This window comes from Melospiza georgiana, chromosome 1 (assembly GCF_028018845.1).
Source record: "Melospiza georgiana isolate bMelGeo1 chromosome 1, bMelGeo1.pri, whole genome shotgun sequence".
Taxonomy (NCBI): Eukaryota; Metazoa; Chordata; class Aves; order Passeriformes; family Passerellidae; genus Melospiza; species Melospiza georgiana.
This window is the reverse complement of record NC_080430.1, coordinates 61226242-61247490: the sequence shown is the minus strand read 5'-3', so window position 1 is coordinate 61247490 and position 21249 is coordinate 61226242. Positions and strand designations below refer to the sequence as shown.

At 36.3% G+C, this 21249-nt stretch overlaps 1 protein-coding gene across 1 annotated transcript in view; it reads left to right on the top strand.

Moving 5' to 3' along the window:
* Positions 1-21249, top strand: part of CTDP1 (CTD phosphatase subunit 1) — a 96208-nt gene that overhangs the window by 50196 nt on the left and 24763 nt on the right. The window contains exon 12 of the mRNA XM_058024858.1: positions 16040-16218. Coding sequence (XP_057880841.1) covers positions 16040-16218 — 179 coding nt within the window. The remainder of the gene's footprint in view (positions 1-16039; positions 16219-21249) is intronic.

The window sequence follows — 21249 nt, the reverse complement described above, 5'->3', positions numbered from 1 at the left end:
GTATTCTGTGCATTCTTTTCCTTTAACTGAGCTGTAATTTACAGGTCGTATACAAAGACTGAAATTGCACCATTCTGCTCTTACATAAGGCCACTTATGCTCTTATATTTTGTCACTCTGCATTCTGCTTTTATCTAAGCAAGCTTTATCCCTTAATTTCTGTTTTTTATTTCACATTAGTGACTGTACCATGCAGTGAATTAGGAGGGAGTGTTTTTTTCCTTCAAAGTGTTGAAAACTGTTATCTCAGTAAGTGGTTAGCCTCTTGGTTAGTTAAAAAGTACTAATTTGATGTGGAGGATGTGGTCTCTAGAGCAAATAATAGCTGCCTAGGCTCCCTTGGGCAATTACCTTCCACATTAATGGTTCTTTGAATTTCCACAACTATGTTTGTCATACAGATTTTCTTTTTTGACACCATAGCATATACTATGTCATAAATTGTACAGATGCTAAATTTGGTTAGATTCTTGTAAATTGTACCTTTTTTTGAAGGAAAAAGAATAAGACTGTGTGTACTCTTGATGTTGTTAGTGATTGTCATCGAAGTCCCTTGGCCCTTGGAAGTGATAAGGTCTTGCTTTGCAGTTGTCAGACAGCTTTCACTCTAACTGGACTTGTAAAAACAATTAAAAACTATTAGTGAAAGTAAATGTGCTGCTCTTCATCAAGACGGTAAGACTGTTGTGAAAAGGATTTGCTAACTTCTGATATAAGCAGACCTGAGGAGACTCAGATTGGCTGGTCTCAGTCCATTGGTGCATCCTTGTGTCGTTTCCTATTGTCACTTTCCTTCACATGCTGACTCTCATGTCCCCACTGGCTGCTATGCTCTCAACAGAGTTTTGTTTTCTGTGTGGAGTGCTTATTACCGAATGGCTTAACCCAGCAAGATTACATGTGCTGCTTGCTTTCTTTTACTGGGAGATGAATTTTCTGGAGGGAAATGGTGAGGATGCAATGCTAGGAATCAGGTTGCTGATTTGTCTTCATGAACAAGTGATGGCTGGCTGATGCACCAAGAAATTTGATGTGTTTTTTTAAAGAACATAGCTTAAAGCAGGTGTATAAGAAGGAAAGTATATTTACTGCTACTCCCCCGTTTTACAATTTTGACATTCACCGTTTTCTAATATAGTTAAATAATACAGAAGTAATTGAGCATTAATGTTAAAGCAATTATTTCACCCATATCTCATCTGATTAGTAGAGAAAACTGAGTAAAGTTTTCCAATACTATTTTTAATAGTTTGACAGTGAGAATCAGCAGGACAGAACTAAGATACCGGTACAACGCATGGGAGAGAAAGTTGATGAGCACTTAAAAGAAGCTGGCCATCAGTAGTTTGTTTCTGCCTTTTTTTTTTACTTTGGAGAATTAATTTTCTACCAGAAAATGGAAACCGCTCTGAAAAGCAGCTATGCTTTCTCCTTTTGTTTTCAGAAGATTAGTTTCAGAAGATAGAAATTTGTTTTTAGAAAATTGGTATTGGTCATGCTTAAATTGTAAATCATCCTGACCAGAAACATTGACATGCTAATTGTTATTCACCTAACAGAAAGAGCACTAAAATATATGTAGTGTAGATAAGATAAAGCTAGTGAGATTCAAATGGATTATCAAAATGTGAAACATATGTTTGGCTATTTTTTCGGTCTGATATTTCTCTACAGACCATTAGTTTATGCATTAATTGCATAGAGCTGATTGGCTGCTAGTTTTAAGAGGGCATCATGGTTCAAGCTTGCTTAGCAATTTTTAAAGTGTTTGGAAAGAGGCTTTTTTATTTAATACCATGTTTTACAAGGAGACAACTCATTACCAAAATAGGAAAAGGATTTTTATCAAAGTTGATATTATCTCAAGTAGGCAATCAGTTGTGGATCACATCTGTTTTTCTGCACAGGTTGCTTAGAAAATACTATTTAAACACTGTTTTTTTAATGTACTTGGACGTCTTATTTTCATTTCAGAGATTTTTTTTTTTTTTTTGTGTGTGTCATGACACACAAAATGTAATCTTTTGGCATTCAGATGACACACGGTATAAATATCTGCATTTTGTAGATAAAAATGGAGACTACATATATATGTATGAATTAGTTTAATGGCAGTCATGACAAGTTGTTAATTAAAATATGATGTAAGACTTTTGAGCAAAGTGAACATGATCAATCAAGTTCTTGGCTGGTCAGGCTGTTATGGGGAAAATAAAAGAAAACGTATCACAGAATAAGCTGAGTAGGAAAGGACCCACAAGGATCACAAAGTCCAGCTCCTGGCCCTGCACACCACCATCCCCAAGTGTCACACCATGTACTCAAGAGTGTTTTCCAAACACTCCTTGAACTCAAGCTTGGTGCTGTGACCACTTCCCTGGAGAGACTGTTCCAGTGCCCAACCTCCCTTTGGGGTGAAGAACCCTTTTCTGATATCCAGCACAAACCTCCCCTGACATGACTTCAGGCCATTCCCTCTTTTTTATTGAGACTTCACTTTTATTATGCCTACTTTATTCATAAGCTAAGTACAAATATTTGTGCTATAATAGATATTAGTAATGGGCTGCACCAAGTGGACCTCAACTAAAGAAGTAGCCATGCTTGCTTCAGCACTAGCTTCTTCTTGAGGAATCTGATAAAACTCAAAGTAATCAGATTGATGGATTGTCAATAGAAAAACAGGGAAATCCAGGCAAAACTTAGTTAGCCCAAGACTGGTGTGATTTACTTGCCAGCAAAGGTGCTTCTGCCATCTTACATAGTCTTCATACTTTCCTGATTCAATCAACAGTTGATTCAGATCCTCTGCCATTCTCCCAAAGGTGTTCACAACATAGTTTCATTGTAAGCTTGGGTTTTTAGGAGAGATTCTTCTTTTTCCATGTTGCTATCATTCTGTTAAGCATAAAGTAAAATTTATTAGGCAAATAAGGATAAATCCTGAGCTCTGTGATAGTGCAGATATTAATGACTTCTGGCTTTTAAACTATGCCTGATTTTATAGCAGATGTGTTATTCTAATGTTACTCCATATGAAATGGAAAGTAGTTCTATAAAGCTTCCACCTCTAGAATGTATATACATGGTGTTGCTTTATTCTATGGGGAAGAAGGCTTTTCCATACATTCTGTGAAGGTTTTTCAGCCGACTCTGGTAGTACTACCTGTAGCCTGGCCTTCGTAAGGAGAAGCTGAAAGCCTTTTTCAGCTGTTTGTTTACGCAACAAAATGGGGAAAAATCTCTTTAAATAGAGTTCAATAACCTTATTTTAGCATCTACATCTACCTCCGTATGCTAAATGAAATGCAGCTAGGCTGTCAGCACTAATTGGCCACAGTTAAAAATGAGATGTGTGAGCCATGTTAAACAATTTGTAAGCTGATCCCTCACATAATTCTGAGCAGCTGCATAGAGGGCCTGATTGAGCCTCATCAGGAGTCTAACATGTTTTTACATTTAAATTTGAGCTGTTACTCTCCATGAGAGATATTTAAAGGTGTCTGCTCAAGTCCCAGTCTAAGTCTGAACTGGTTTTTTTGTAGCTTTTTTTTTTTGGTTCATCAAGACCTTCTGATACTTGTATTTCAACATAGAAAGAAATATAGATATGCAGTATGGCATAATGTATGTTAAGTGCTGTGAAGAATCTTTGCAAACATTTGCATAATGCTAGTCTGCTAGCAAACTTAATTTGTGGTTGAAATTCTGGGGTGATAGAAATGCAAGTCCATTTTGGTAGGACAAAGGCAGGGTTATTTCTACCTACAGAATTGAAGGACAGTTCAGTTTGTACCATTTCTTTATGATCAGCTGATCTTGATCAGTTATCATAAGGTGACTTACTGTTAAATTTAATTTATGCATAATTGCATTTGCTTCTTCAGAGACATTTTCAAGGGAAAACATCTCTGCTTTGGTAGTTTTTTTTTTCTTTTAGGTGCCAGCTTCAGGCACAATGAATACAGCTACTCTGCATGATAGTCTCTTCAGCTGCTGGCCTTATCTTTCACTTTATTATGGATTGCTTCTTTTCTTTTTCCTTAATTTACTCCATGCCTTATTCTTGCTATTGAGTAGGTTTGTTATGCAGGATGCTTCCACATATACAATGCTCATATTTCAGCACTACTTCACTTAAAAGCTACATGCTTGTCTGTACAGAGTCAAGCAGTCTAATTGCCCAGTTCAGTAGAAATTGGTTCAAAACTGCTGTCTTCACTATCATCCTTAAATTTCTCATAAAACCATGGTTTTCCCCAATGCTTATTATTTGAGGTCGTTTTGTGAGCTTGAGCACATTGATAACTATCTCTTGGTTCTTGTAATAATAAAAGCAAGCTAATCGGGCTTATTGAAGAGGGAAGTTCACTGACAAATAATGCTTCATGAATCCAACTGCCAATGCTAAGTTAAAATTAGCAAGTCAGGGCAGATCCAAGCTGGCTTACCCATCTTAGAGGTGGGTTTGTTCATAGTATGTGTGAATAAATCTATACTGAATACAGCATATCAATGGTTTTATAGCAGTGATTTTGAACTAGTAAGCCCTACTGTATCCCAATTGCTCTACAAATCAATAGTTTCAGTTCCTTTGTAGCTGTGATAACTGCAGAAAGCTTCTGCATGCAGGTAAATGAAAGCAGTTTTTTGTCTGTCTTTCGTTCTCACCATAATGTTTTCAGTTTCACTTAGACTGTGACTTCTGAACAGCTTTATATCCTGCTGAAAAAGAAGTAAAGGAGTTCAACCTCTGAAAACAAAAAAACCTTATTTTTCTCTGAAATATATATGTGGTGATGAATATTCAGTCTCTCTAAGCAAATGGTATGCTTTCAGTTAATCTTGGGATGGTGAAACCCAGCCCTGTGCTGAGAGAGAATATTGTTAAAATATGTGATAACAAGGATTCATTGAGAGAAAGCTTTGAAAGTTGAGATGCAAAAAATGGGACGGTGGTGTGCACATTTTATCAGCAATTCTTTTTATGCTTTTATGTATCTTCTTTTTAGGGTGAGGATTGCTTGGGTTCTTATATCTTCTGAAGTAAAGTCCATATTTATGGCTCGTGTTCTTCAGCATTTTCTGATCATGACTGTGCAGTAAGAGTGCATTTCTGGTTGCAGCATTTCAGAAGTTTAGCATCTGCCTCTGAGCCGGAGCACATTAGCGTCTCTAAGGTAGTTTAAATAATCTGTAATTCAGGTTGAAGTGTTTGGAAATGAGTTCAAGTCAAGTTTCCTCCCACTCTGTTTTCTCAATGTAATGGGTTAACCAAATGGGTTAAGCCCTAAATGCTTCTCAGCAGTTTTCAAGGACAATGTGCTGAGTGTATTTGCAGGTTGGCTGTGCTATTAACTAATGCCTTTGAGGATGACTTGAAAGAGAATATGTAGATTAGTGTCCTAGTACTTTTGTCATAAAAGCTGAGATTTTCTGTTTAGAAATTCAGGCTGCAAAAACCTGGATCACATCTCATATTAGGAAATAAAATACCATTTTAAATTCCATCCACCAGTTCAGCAGGTATTTCCAGATAAAATAGTGAGTATATGTTGAGATCTGTCCCATTTTCTTTCAAAAACCATTTGTGCAGTGATCAAGGATCAAGTTGCATTAATGGAGGAAGCCTGTCCATACCTGTTCAGAGCTGCCCCTCTGCATAAGAACAAAACTTATCAGCTGAGCCAGAGTGCAAGTGAGTTTTAGCAGTAGATGGTACTTCATGCTGCCTAAGTGCCCAGGAAACCCATTGCTTACTAGGTTTGGGCCATCAGTATGCTGTCCTCTACAAAATGCTCATGGAGGGGATCACTGCAGTAGATGTGTTTAGCATCCATAGATTCTTTTGTGTTTTTAAGTGAAAGTACATGAGAGCAGATACTGTCAAGAGGTCAAGGGATGGTATTTATATATAAAAAAGGCTTGCTCTGTGGGACTGATTAGAAGCAGTACAAGCAGATTAAGTATTTTTGTGCTAAATTATTTTTACTCAAATTTCTATGTGTTTATATAACGTAAATATAAAACCAGGTTAGGAGCTCAGAAATTGTGTAATTTCCTTGATAGTAACATACTGCTATCATGTTGCCCTCAGCATTTCATTAGCAGCTTCCTACTGATGTTTCCTCTTGGCAGTGAAGTGTCAGAAAAGATCACTCAGAGTCTAGGTAGGCTCTGTGCCCTCTTAAATTGCCATGTGTCATTTTTAATAGAATGTTAGGATTTCTAACCTAATATGGCAGTGGTATTTTGTGACTGTATTTAAACAACCTGTGCAAGTGTTCTTTCATTAGCAAATTAGATTAATTTATTTTTAAAGAAATCTAGATTGTGCATGTCTCTTGCTAAATCTCTAGGAGTAAGAAGAAAGTTATGATAACTTCTGGCAAAACTGTGCTTTGGTTAATAGCCAGACTGACAGTTGTTAGAGTCTTGCAAAATTATAAGACAAAGCTGTTCTTTGCTGTGTGTCAGCAAAGCATGCTTTCTACTTTAAAGAAAGGGTAGCTTTGAGAACAAAGTGTGCTGCTGTCTTGTTTTAAAACAGGTGAGCAGTACAGCCATAGGCTGCTACAGCTTTTTAACCTGTTGCTATAAAGTTTTGCAAGATAAGAGCTTAGGGACACATGCATGCTGAAATCCCTGAAATGTCCACCTGTGTTCAACAAAAAGGGAACAGGTATGGATACTTCTAGTCTTTATCTGACCTTTTTTGTTGGTTGGGAAAATACGACAGTGATCTTAGTCATCGTACATATTGCAGACTTGATAGTTGCTGTGAATTAAAGTACACGAAAGATGCATTTTTATAAGAATTTTCTCCTTGTTCCTTTCTCTTCCCTCCAGGAGTTTCTGTACATTAGTATTCTGTTTGTATAGTATCAACAGAATCTCTAGGTATTCCAGTCTCTGGATATTTAGATAGTGCTTATTTCTACAAAAAGACAAACAGAATTTGAGTGCAACTGACTCTCGCTTGGGGACTCACTCACTGCCTCATTTCTTCAAGGTGAAGGTTTGCCTAAAGTGAAATCAGGACACTTAGTAATATGTGGCCCTTGAACTTGAGCATGCAGCTTGAGTTTCTGTTCTGTTGCAGGAATTTTTGTTTTGTTTTTTAAGACTTTAAGGTAGAGGTAAACTTGAAAGATGGCCCAGTGACACAAATTTTACTCTTCTGGAGAGAATTTGCTAATAGTACCAATAGGCTGTAGCAGTAGTGCATGGTTCAGTTGATCAGATTATGAAATTCTGTATTGGTCACTAAAAAGCATATGGTAATACTTTAACATAACTTCTCCAGGCCATTGGTCTGTTGCAGTCTTCTGCTATTCAGGTTGTGGCTACACATTTAAAGATATCTGTCTCCAAAGTCTCTTTGCAGCTGCTTTTTCCTCCTGTGATGTACTGTTACTGCTTGTGTGTTAGTGTAGACATGAAATGAAGTGGGACAGGGAAGTGGTGTAGCTAAACAGTAACCCAGCTTTAAAAAGCGGTTGTAGGTCACGAAGCTGCTGCTGTCTGTCACACAACAAGCAAAGAGATAAATGTATAGCTTTTTCTGACCACCTTTGGTTTCAGCAAGATGCATTTTCATTTACATGTAGTCATCCAGGACATAAAAGTCAACCTCTAAATGAGTTGTATGGGAAAGAAATCTTACAGAAGCTTTTTTCTAAGGTTTGGTAATAGTCCTTAAACTGTTTAGAGCAATTGTTTCTCAATCTACCAAAGTTGATATAACAACACTGCAAGGTTTGATATTCTGACCTGAAATATGCCTTTATCAAAATTAAGATAGGACAAAGGTAGTTCTCAGTGTATGGAGATTTAAATAGAGGAAGTGTGCTTCTTCTGTTAAATCATGAACAAGTCTAGTCACTGCTGATATTTCTGATTCATCACCTGCTCCAATGAGCTGGTGGTAATTGTGGTAGAGAGCAGTGAAATCTGCCTTGGAAGTGTTTGAGACAAAGGGGTATTGGACACTTGCATAAATGCATTGTGTTACTCTAAAAATTGAGTCAGAAATTTGAAAGGAGAAAAAAGTGCTCTAATGCTAAAGAAAAAAAAACAGATGAGACAGAATGTGAAAGACAAGTTCTTCTGAGGTTACTCAGAAGAAATGAGACTGAGTTACATCACACATTCTCCCTTAAATTTTATGTACTGAGGGACAACTTAACCTGAATCAGACAGCTTGTCCTTCCAGTGACATTTTGCAATAAGAAATTTTTTTGTTTCAAAGCAACTTAAATTCAGCCCAAATCTCTTAATACAGACTGTGTCTATTGTAGGAAAGTTTAATTGTTCACAGGTATTATGCCCTAATATCACCGCTCAAAAGCATGCTGAAATACTTGGTGGCTTCTTTGAAGACATGAGTGGCAATATCTTGCTCCTCAGTTAACTGTACCTAAACATTTGGCTGGTAGGAATAAACATAAAAAAAGCTTTTCAGTTCACGGAGGAAAAAAGTTTTCATATACAGAAGAAAAAATTAAGATCAAAACTAAGTTTAAAATTATTAAACTTTTCCAGATTAGGAAAAAATATTTGTGATGTCAAACTAAGTGGATTCTTTTATGTGCAGTAAAGTCATGGTGCAAGCCACAGTTGCTTATAGCTATGAGAGTGACCTGAAAAGTCATTTGCTGCTGGGGAGGCAGTGTTCTGTTCCCCTTGTCATCAGAGGACTGCTTCCCTGCAAAGAACCCCAGGACAAACGTCTTCCAACTACTTGCTTTTTTGCCTTACCTAAGGCCAGAACTTTTCATAAATAATGGTCAGTAACAGACTAAAAACACATTCTTTCTCTGAAGGGTAGCTGTAGATCATGCTCTTACTCACTGGCCCTTAACTTACATTGTGGGAGCCTTTTCTGGAATTTTGACATGGATATTTTCAGCAGTCTACATTGAAGAATCATTGCATTTAGCAGCCACAGAGCTCCTATGTATGCTGGAGTGTCATTGTTTTAGAAATGCTGCAACCGAAGGAACAGAGGGCTCCACACTTGCTGCCTCCAGTGGGCTCAGGCTGTCTCCTCTCCATCCCAGCCATGAGCTAATGGGCAGGAAAGTTGGAGTTGAAATGCTGTTCTTATTTTTAAGTGGTTCTCATTGGGTCTGTCATCCTGGATAGGTGAATAACTGTATTCTGGTCACACAGGTATTATTAATTTTTTTTTATCTTAGACTTCACCCTTTGAAAAAAATTACAATGAAGATTTACAGGCCTATTGCTATTTAACAATCTTTTGGCAAAGGATTTCTTTTGAAAACAGAATAAAGGAAAGGAAGATTAGAGTTATGGATGCCTTCATATAATTGGAAAAAGCCATAGCTTCCAGGCTCCAGTGATGTCCCTGACTCAGAAAGGCTTTGGATAAATGATTGTATTATCTCCCTTGAGACATTTTCTCTTTAGAGTCTTTGAATTAAAAAAATGTTAATATTAAAATCAGTAACTTCTAGTCCATGTGAATTTAATTTAAATTTCACAAATTAAGAGTTAGGAATGGGCTTTTTCCTCTTTCCAGCACCAGTGAAGTGTTACCAATTTAATGAAAGAAAGCAATTTTCATTATACTAATAATCAGAGAATCATATAATGGTTTGGATTGGAAGCGACTTAGATCATCTTGTTCCAATCTCCCTGCTGTGGCCGGGAGCACCTTCCACTAGATCAGTTGTGCTGAGCCCCATCCAACCTGGCCCTGAACACTTCCAGGGGTATGGCATCCACAGCTTATCCGGGCTGTTCCAGTGATTCAGCGTCCTCACAGGGAAGAATTCCTCCTGATATCTAATCTAAATCTCTCCTCTTTCAGCTGAAAGCCATTCCCCTTGTTCCATAACTAAATTTATGTTTTAGAAAGACTTTGGAATCCTTAAGTCAGCACTCAAGGCACCCTAATTACCAAGGAAGGATTGCACCTTGTGTTTCTTTTAGCAGTTTCACGTATTTGTTCTAGGCATCTTAAGAATGTTTACAAGGTTTCTACTCAAATCTAGACATTGCTCTCCAGGTGGGAAATTCAAAATTTTAAATGGCATTATTTGAAGAATCAATCCCATTCAATCATAAGCAAGGATACTTGATTGTTATTAGTGCTTTTTAATAACAATATTAGTATGCAATCTCTAAGTGATATTTTATTTTATTCCAAAGTATTAATTGCAGTAGTAAAGCCCAAATATAGTGAATTGTGCAGCTGTAGTTGCAGTTACCTTGCCTTTACATTTGCAGAGGTTAAGTGGTCACATTATCAGAGGCAGTGGGTTGTGGTTTTTTCCCTTCAGATCTGCCTTTTAGGAGCACGGTCTATTGCCCAGGGCTGCAATTAAAACTTGTGATGGCATTGTAGCCAGTGCTGTCAGCAGCGTTAGGAACTGCAGCTGTCGGGGCTGCACTGCCATCCATTTCCCATCAGGGTTCCTGTGCAGCCTCCAGGGGTTGCGGTGGAGCTCCTTGTAAGTAAGTTCCACATGGTGTTTTTAAATTGCTGGTTTTCAAGTTTGAGCATAGCAGCTATGCTCAGCATCGAGCCAAGGCTTTTTCTTCTCACATAATTGCTTTTCATCCTGAAACTGGAAGGTTATTACCAGGAGCTGCTAATATTTCTATGTGCAGTTTGATAACAGTAGGTGAAAATAATTCCAGACCACAAGTGCAAGTTACAGGTTTGGTTTTGCCCTCATTCTAAAGGCCTGGCTTGGAATATAAATGAAAAATCTGTTTACTGCCTAAACTAAAAAAAGCTACCTGTGGTTAGTGCCCCTTCATAGAGGAAAAAGGCAATCACCTCCCACTCAAAAATATACCATAAAGTATTTAGAAAAGCAAAATGTATTTTAAATGATACTTTTTGAGTATGAAGCTTTCTTATTCTGGAACTCCAGCTGCTGAGGAACAAAGCGGTAATGTCTTTAATTAATACTTTTCTATTACAAAAAGACAGTAAAATGTTGTAGTGTTTCCTTAATTGCAAATGAAGAAGCTACTGGTAAATATCACTGGGGGTGTCTTTTTGTTGAAAGGTAGCTACAAAAACGATTATGAATACAAATATAGTAAGTGATAAAAATTGCAAAGAAAAACACATTCCCTTATTTTGAAACTATTTGGATATTCTGAACGCTTGTCATAAAACCATTTTACACCATTAAAACCAGATTCTTTGTTAAATTTATTCACAGAGTAAATAACTGCTGATATATGATCATTAATACAAATTCACTTCAAGTATTTTTTCTTATTCTAGGAAAGGTTTGTTCTATTTTGAAATTTCAATTAACTCTGTCTTTATGTACTACTATATTTCTTAACACTTTGATTTTGCTTTTTTGCTGTTTGGCTTCACTAGAAATTAAGACTATTTTATAGATACATTGTTGAACTCAGTTGTTTTTATCAAGGGTACAATGGAACACATACATAAAAATTAGATTAATGCTGTGTTCAGTAGAAGATAGCATTCAAATAGGCAGCTATCACAGAAACTTTACTCTGACATATGAAGTTGCATAATTAGCACCTGATCTTGCTTAAGTTTGTGATATGGGTAACGTGTATTATGCTGTTTAGCACAGAACCCGGTGGGATTTGAAATTAAGGGACTGCCTGTGAAAGTTAAGTGAACCAGCACTTTCACTTTCTGCCTCCTGCTCGTGCAGGGGCTCTGCCAGTCCTGTTGGGGCCTTTCACTCTTCCTTGCCATGTTGTGCTGCTTTTGTGTCCAGCAGTTAAACTTTCCAAGTCAATTGCACAAATATCAGCTCTTCTGTCCCTCTCCTGATAAACCTTTCCTTGCTTTACCAAATGCCTGGTGTACACTTAGAGGAACTTGAGGAAAGAGAGGACAAGCATTTGTGACTGTGCCACAATAATGATTTGTCAAGTGATTGTGTGTGCTGTCTAGAGAGCACTGGTGGGTGACCTCTTGCAAGCTGGGTTATGGGAATATAACTGCACCTGCTTTAGAGTTATCAGTGCTGTATTCATTCCTGCAAATTACTTTATAGTGTGGAGTTAATAAACTTCTGCAGTATTATTTACATTTCTTTTGCTGCAGACAGAGCAGTTTTGTTTTCACCCCTCAGCACTGGAAGGTTTGCAAGTTCAGTGCACAGCTCCAGAAAGATGGAGCCACCACTCTCTCTAGTTTGATTTACAATCTAATACCGCCATTCACTGTTAATTTCACATGCTCAGAAGTGCTGCTTGGTTTGTAATTTTCAGTGTCCTTTTTTCTACCTCTGTCTTCTCATTTTGCTGCTCTTTTAAAGTTTCTAAAGTCAGTCAACTGATTTCTGTACCAAAAAGCAATAGTTAGGGACAAAGCAGAGGGGAATGTTGGAAAGGAGCCAGGGGTAAAGATTACAGGATCATTTTAGAGTGATTTTTTGACTTTATATACCATGGGGGGAATATAAGGTATATATTGAAACCTTTTGACACATTCAAATGGCAGACTATATTATTTTTTGCCAGTTCTTCCTAAAATAAAATACATTCAACACAATCTCAAATACACACTCAGGATGCACAGGTTTGATGCTGAAATGGAGTTGAGTTTTAGCTGTACTTAATGTCAATACTGATTGCTTGCATTGCTTACAATGAACAGATGTTTTTGTGGCAGTAGAAATAGACCTAAAGAACTCCTTGTAAATACTTGGTAGGTTGTTTTTTTTCTATTTCTCCCTTAACTTACACAATCAGTTGGAGCAAAAGTCTTTTTGGAAAGACTGGTGGGGAGGGGCAGAAATGTGTACTGGAGCACAAAATTTACTGCTGTTTATCAAGCCTATTCCTTTTGTAGATTTTTTTCCATACCAGTAAAGAGGCGTTTCCGACAATTGTACCACTTTTGAGATCTTTTAAGCAGTTCCAAGTGTTATCCTGTTGGCTGTCTAAGGTAGCTTCTCAGTTCTAATAGAACTTAAATGCCAAAGCACCTGCTAGTTTAAGCACAAGAATTAAAGGTTATTCACAGCTCCTTTTTGTTTTTGAATATGTAGTTTGCATTACTGTGTATGTAGTTGTTACTTCCAAAAATTGTATAGTTCTCTGTCATATTAATAAAGCTGTATCAAAACATTGCCTGTAACTTAATTTAAGGAAAAATTGAAGTTGCTCATAGCAGTTTATTTTTTGGTGTTTTTCTTGGAGTCTTAATTCATTTTAAATGTATAAACTCAGCTTCTGGAATAAAAACATTTTTGGCTGATCTGGCTGGTTAGTACTATGGAAGGCTTTGACTTCCCTTTTAGCAAAGCTTAATGTACTTTTCAGCTCTTAATTGGAGAATGAGGCTAAAAATCTCATTGCTTTTTGGTCTTTATACTTTGCATGAGTGCATGCTCTGCTCCTCCTAAATGAGAAATAAAATGGCTTTGTCACATGATGACTTTTACTGGCTTTTGTAATTGAATGTTCAAGAGTTGCCAGGCTTTTGATTCTCTTGCTGAATTAAACAACTTCCATCTTCAAGGGATGAATCATTTTTCTTTTTCAATGTTAATTATTGTTGCTGGGTTATAAAAGTCTATTTTAAAGGTAGCTGCTATGGGCACTAAAGCAGTAAACATCTCTTCACTGTATCTTACCAGTAAGATTTGGAATTAGCTGGCATTTTCTTCTGAAGTGTTATATGTTGCATTTATATTAATCATAAAATCCAATCACATAAGCTGAAGCTATAGTTGGTTCTTGGTACATCTGTATCTGTCATATTCTGAATCAGATTAAAAATTTCCTCTGTTCTTTGAACTTTCTTATTTATTCAAAATTCAGGTGTGTGTATATGTATATATATATATATATATATATATATATTCAGGTATAGATAGATAGTTGATGTTTAGTTACTAATGAAGTTTTTTTGCCTGTTAACTTGTTCAAGTGTCATGGGCTGAAATCTCACTGCCTCAATGAAAATACTGTTTGTTTTCCATTTCTTTTGAGAATTGTAGAAGATGATGATGTAACACTTAGATTTTTCAGCACATGTGCAGTTTAGCCAATAATTAAGCAGGAATTCATGTTTGGGTGCCTTTCTAGTTAGAGATTTGTAGGGACTATCCCACATCATTTTCATATGCAATGATTTTTTTTTAATTCAATGTATTTCTGTGAAATGGCATATATTTGTGCACAACTAATTCTAGTAATTCTGATATTAAATGGCATTTCAGATTTCAAACAAATAATGTTATCATTGTGCAGGATGAAGGAAAAACGGACATGGCAATAACTAGACTGCTGGTCTGTCAAAATTGTTCACACAAAGTATATTTTAAAATACTATCAAACTTCACTTTGAGAGAGGCATCTGCAGTACTGAATGTCTATCAGCCTAACTTTATCCTTTGAAAACCTTAACATATTTTGTAGTGAGAACATAGTTTCAAACCTAAGACTTTCTGGAAAAGTATTGCCTTTGGAATGAAGATCTGTAATTTTTAATGTTAAAGACTTGCAGGAAAGGAGTTGTTAGAGCTGTGGATCTGTGCTGTCGATTACTAGCCATGTCAGCTACCCGGAGAGTCTTCTACCAAATCTATACAGGCAGGGTCTTCCTGCCATCCCATCCCAAACCATAAGCTTGAAACATTTGAGACTTCCACTGCGTTCTGTACATACAGGAAATGCCCCATCCTGTGTACTTCACATTCTTCTCCTTGGTTCACCATTGGCTTATCTCTAGCACTGCTTTCAGTCTCTCTGATTTAATTGAATTGCATTCCATGGTTCTTATTTGCGATGCACACCATAATTTCTGTTCGTAGGAAAAATGGTTTTGGACTAATATTATGGGATTTGACCCAGCAATTCCTACAGTTTATACCTGAAACTACCGTCTGGATTTAGATGTGCTGAACTGGTTTGCATATGCTTTTAACGAGCTAAACAAGGAAATCAAAGGTCCATTTATGAATGACCAAATATAAATTACTGTCTTACAGCTTTCTTTAAGCTTTTGGGATTATATGTATAAAAGCAGCAAATAAACAGCATAAAAATTTTTAGACCATTTTCATATGCAGATATTTTTCTCCTTGATAAAGCTGATGTGGATTAGTGAGAACAAAGAGTAGTAGTGAAGCATATTTTAATTTATGTTGAAATAAGCTGCTTCTAGGAAAAATTCTTTAACATCAGTAGAAAAATGCTCACACATGGCTTACTTCCATGTCTCCTGCCAGTCACACAAATTTAGAGACTGGGAGGATCTCTTCACCTATATTTTCTTATGTTTTTATCTCTTTTTGAAGGTTGAATGCTAACTCAAAGAGATTATAACCTTTTGAAGCTGATTAGGGTGGCTCATGAGTATGATTTGCTTTTAGTGATGGTTTCAGCAAAGCCAGGCCTGTCACATCAAGTTCATAGGTTTTTAGAGGATTATCAGATCCTATGGTAACTTTTCAAAAGTAAAAGACAAACAATTATTTAACAAAATATGTAAACCTTTTGATAGATTTGTCCTTATTAATTAGCACAATCAGGCAGACGCGTTAAAATGGGGTTTGTACTTTCTGTTTCATTCATACTGTATTATATAGAAATTGACTTCTTTACCATTATATATGTATCAAGGAATACCTGTAAATGTAAGAGTTCTTACTGGAGATTTTAATTTGCCTTGCCCAAGTGATTCTATATGTTATAATAATATAAAATGTATCTAGTATGCATCAGTATGTTACAATAGTATAAATCATCTATCTCTTTAATTTCAGAAGACAGCTCTCTTTTTTTAATAGTTTCTTGTGTGACTATCATGTATGTGAGAATATCTGCCTTAAGCTAAGCATAGAATAAATGTAGTTTATTGGAATAAAATGTTGCTAGAGTTGTTAAAGAAGCTGTGTTGAAGACCTTGGAGTTTAATTTAAATTTTGACAGAGAAGGCCAAGGAAACTTGAAGCATATTCCTAATGATGATTTAAGAGTGATCCAATGGTTATGAAAGATGAATACAGAGTTGTCTTCTGGAAGATAAACTGACTCCTCCACTCTTTGGCAGGTGGATGACATCTTAGGAGAAGGCAGTGACGAAAGTGACACTGAAAAAAAAAAGCCGGAAGAGGAAGGTGAAAAACCTCAGACTAGTGCAACAGAGACTCTAGGAAGGAAGGCAGATCAGAGACCTGGATCATCATCATCGTCGTCAAGTGAAAGAAGTTTAACAGGCAGTGTACCCAGGTATGAATTTTTCAAATGTAAGAAATGTTCATGATGTTTCATTGTGTTTTTGCTTTCAGCATGCTTTCTTACAATCTGGTATTTGCCATCTGATGTGAAATTATATGTAGGTAACTTTCTTTTAAGTGTCCGAAGCTGTCATGCTTATCTCTGCAATGTTTTGGGATTTATTTTAGGAAGTGGTCCTAGTAAATGTCTTATTGAGAACCAGTGTATCACCTGTTCAGAAAGAACTGAAGGCAACTGAACTGCACTTCTTTTAAAGTTGTCTCAATGCTGTGTAAGATACAGACCCACGTCCTCTGCAATGTTACTTTAAGTAAAATAAAGTATGGTTTGTAAAGCTATGCTTTTTTTTTTGTCCTGAATTTTTGAGACAGTTTTATGTTGTTCAATGAAGTTGTTAGGATGCTTTTCTACTTAGAAATTTAAACTTGCTAGTCTCTTCTTCAAAATTGATTTTAGTGTCCCAGCATTGACTGTTGGATAATGACTATCAACCAAGTTGCTAGTATACTAGAACTTAATAAGCGAAGTGCTTATGTTAAATATGTTAATGAATGGTTCTCAATTTGCAGCCTGTTAATACTTTTTAAGCTTAACAATTTAGACTAAGCAATATATGATTTTAATTTAGAATTGCAAGTGTCATCATCTTGTACTATAGGGTGATGAAAGTGAAAACATGACTCAGATGTGTGTTGTCGTTCCTTTCTGCTCTCTGACCAAACTCAATTCCCAGCCATAAGACTTTAGGCTCTAACACTTTTTCCAAAATAAGGATAAGTAGTAGGTTGTAAGCAACTCACATTATTTTAACTTTTCTGAGCTTTGTTCTAGCACACAAAGAAGATATGAGAGAAACTACAAAGACTGCCACAGAATGTGATATATAAATGTTTATGGAGATATTTTGAGTGAGGTAGTAATGTTGCCTTATTGTAGAAAGAGCTACAGGAGAAACTTGCATGGCCTTTTAGTTTATCATGGGTATTTCTAATCATTGAACTTCTTTAGAAAAAAGTCTGCAGGTTTAGAGAATTTGATTTGTCTTAAATGGATAGAAGAAAAATTTTCTCCCAAGTGAAGTTTGAAAGAGGAAAGACAAGCAAATGATGAATGTTTCAGAACACAGTTTGAAGCAGCAAGGCATGTCACTGTTAATCATCTTAATATCGTGATGTTTCATTGTGTGAAAGACATACCAGTTTTTGGAAACCAAAAGGAAGAAAGAGTCACATTAAGGAATATTGCTAAATAACTATTGCCCAAGTATGGTGTAAAAAGATAGAGCAAGTGCATTTGTAATTATGTTTTATTCCATATACAGAAAGGCTTTTAAATAAGTTTGGCAATACTTCTTCACTCAGAAACTATATAGACATAGTAATGTTCTTGATGGGATAAAGTCTTTGAGCAGCTTCTTAAGTAACTTTTCTATTCTTTCCACCTCTTAAGAGTTCTCTTGTCAGTTTGCTATATTGTGTTCAGTATTGAGCTTGATAGGCATGCTGGAAAACATACAAAGTGCTGGTTCAGATGCTGACCCAGTGTCTACTAGGCAGGAAATTCTGCTTGATAAGAAGGGAGCCTGTCATTCCAATTACATTTTAAGTTTGAAGCTTTAAACTGATGTTTTCATGTTCAGTAAGTTTTTTATGTGCTAAAAAGGTACTGTATAAGAGGGGAAACTCAAGAACAGTCTCTGAAAAACAGAAGATGAACAAGAAACAGTCCACATATGATCCAGTACTCCTAAGATCTGGCTCAGCTCATTCCTATTAGAGATGAGGCCTACAGAGACTGTAGGTTTCTGCTGCTCCTCTACACTTTTCCAGTAGTTGCTGACACTGGAGCCATAACACTTAAAAAAAAAAAACTACCACTTACATTTATTGTTAGTCTTCAGTCTTGAAACTTACAGAATACCATGATCATTTCTCTGATTCGTGCCACTTCTGAAATTCTCAAGCATGTAGGAAAAAATAATCTTTGAGAAAACTGATAGCTCCTACTGGAAGGGAAATGAAGCCTTTCTCCTGGATCCATTGCTAATTCATAATCAAGGAAAAATTGAGCTCAGAGGCTCAGAAATCCCACAACTATCTTTTCTGTGCCCATTTACTAGAATTTTAAGGGGAACGGTGATATTTTGAATCCTAAGTGTTTTCTTTCAAATATAATAGTACTTCCTTAGAACAGCCACTCTTCTAGAAGACAAAAATTAGAGTTTTCCTTTCTTTCTTACTGATAGAAAAGACTGCTGCAAACTCCAGTGCAAAATTTTGTTGATGACATCTTTTATCCCAGTTGAATGAATATATTCATTGTCACTGTAACTTTATTCCAGTTTTTTAAATAGATTTAATTTAAGGGGACTAACTGCTAAAGAAAAGGGGATCAAAATTTCTGTATGTGGTCAATGCTTGGATGTTCAAGAAAACATTTAACCTTAAGTGAGCAAATCATAAAGTAAACAATTGCTTGTGTTTGCAGGTAATTGGAAAGTGTTGCTTGTCTGAAGAAAATTCAAATTAATTTTGCTCTTATTGGTAGAACTTCTCCCACATAATTGTTTCAAACTTGTCATCTGAATTCTGTGGTGTGTCATTATTCTAAACGACTTACTTACATTTCTGGAGACATTAGAATTTTCCATGCATAATAGTGAGGTCCTTTTGAAAATCTCTTGTTCAGACTCCCTCAGTAAGAAGCAGAGTTCATTATTGGAGTTGGCCAGAACTAGAGGATCAGTTCATTTCCAGAACTGCACTGTGGTTTTGGCTGTGGTCCTGCCATGTCAGTGGCCATGGGATTACAGAGGAATATGTCTCATTTTAAAGACTGTTCCCTCAAAGCTTATTTCATATAGATTCGTGTAGAGGCAGCACTTCAGTTAAGCATTGGTGAGTGAGGTTGAATCTTGCAGCTTGTTCAGGGGGGTAAGATCTCTGCATAGAATTACAATTGCTGGAAAACTACAGAAAGCAAATACGGCCCGTTTATTGATTTTGGCAATGAGATAATGAATCCCAAATCAATCAAAGTATGTTTGATAGGAAGAGCAGCTCATTGTTGTTCCTTGATGTAATTTGGTAAATAAATGCAGTTTTCCTACTTGAGTGTATTCAATGCATTTTAATGAGCATCTCTATTTCTGAGAGATCCAATATATCTCCTTAACAAAGCAGGAAACCCACGCAGCCTTTAAAGAGAATGTATAATCATTGAGTAGGGAAAAAAAATAGCCCTAAACTCTGCAAAGAGATCCTTGACAGGCAACCACCTCCTCTCCCAGTTGTGGGAAAGACTGATTTGCTGTAAGAATTTGCAGTAATAGGAGGCATTTGTCAGCTGGAAGCTGCTTCCCTGGAATTGCTTCTCTTAAGGTGAAGCAAATTAAGGAAGTTCAACACAGATGATGTGATGGCTCCAATTTTATAGATTATTACACTTGCAAAGTTTCAAATTTTGTTTGAGTCTGTTTCACAGAAAACAGCCAGAATTTGTCTCCCATTATTAATTTCCTGTAAGTTCAGCATTCTAAATTAAATGTCTGAGAGAAGAAAGCATCCTTCAGGTAATAAGACAATTTGATGAATATTTTTATACATAACCAAATTCTGACTGATTTTTGCAAGGTTGTTACAGGTACTTTTTTCTTGGGTTTAAAACTTAACTTATGTGGGTAATACAACACCTGGATTGGTCAGCATGTTCCAGTCTGTACAGTACTCTTGTGATTCAGTGACTATTCAGAGGGATGTTTTGAGATGTTAGGAGCTGAAACTTTCACCAACTTTATTTTTCCCAAAACTATTGATTGCATTCAACCTCTAAAGTAGAACTTTTTCTTAATTCCTTTTGGTACATTTTTTTCTTGGCATAACAATTGTTCTCATAGTTACTGCAAGCTGAGAGTATGTTTAAATGACTGCATTCCCTTATATTTGTAACACTTTGGAAGTAAACAGACTCTTTGATGTAGTCCACATAAGCAATTAAAAAATTACAGCAGTTTCAGTGAGGTTTTCTTTCCCAGAAGCGATGGTGAAACACTCCAGACTGAAATCCAGGATCAGCTTCTAAAGAAAAGTGCTTCTGTTGGCAGCACATCTTGCTGTTTTCACATGAACCAGCTGTTCTACAAAATTTTAATGTCATTCCTGTTTGGAAGTGATTTTGATGAAGACTTTAAAATAGAAGACGATTCTGAGCATGCAAGGCATAATTTGCTTCTGTACTTATATATTAAAAATAAGTTTTCATATAGGAATGTTTTTATTTGAAAGAGCTCTTGTTACACAAAATTTCCACATGAGAATATCAATACGGAGCTAATAACAGCTTTTTGAAGCTATTTGAATTAACATTTTTTTTTCCTACAAAGGTAGGGGTTTTTTTTTCAAGTGTGCGTTGTCCCAAGTACTCTACCCTCTGCTATATTGAATCAAGTTGCTTTCAGTTTGCCAGCTAGAAAATTGTAGGTCCAGGTTCTAGAGGATTTGAATAAATGGAAACAAGTGCTGAATCTCAGTTGATAGTTTCTGTATGAAGAGTGTGCCTTTTTCAGGCCCTCTTGAAAATTGTCGAAATGTGCTGAAAACCAGGAGTCCTTCAGCTGTAATCTTTATCTGATAGGCTTAAGATCTGATTAGTGACCACCTCCAAAGCTTCATTAGGGTAGCTTTAGACAGCTGAGGTGCTTCCCATCCCCTTTTAAACACATTCTTTGGGTTATTAAGACATTGTTTTTTTGACAGTGGTGCTTTTGTTTTCTGTGTTCTGTTTAGGTTGATTATCTGCTTTTTTTTGTCATTGTCTCACATATGTGTGGTAAAATTGACCTTTCCTAATTTGTCTTTCTGAACCTGTCCTTCTATCCCTTCCTCTTCTTGGAGAAAAAGTAGTTGGAGATAGGTTGTTTTGCTGACTTGAACTTTCTGCATCTGTTAAATCCCACCCTTTGGATCTTATCTTCTTTACAAAGCACAGAAGATGGTTTTATGTGCCAAGGATGTTTGTGCTTGG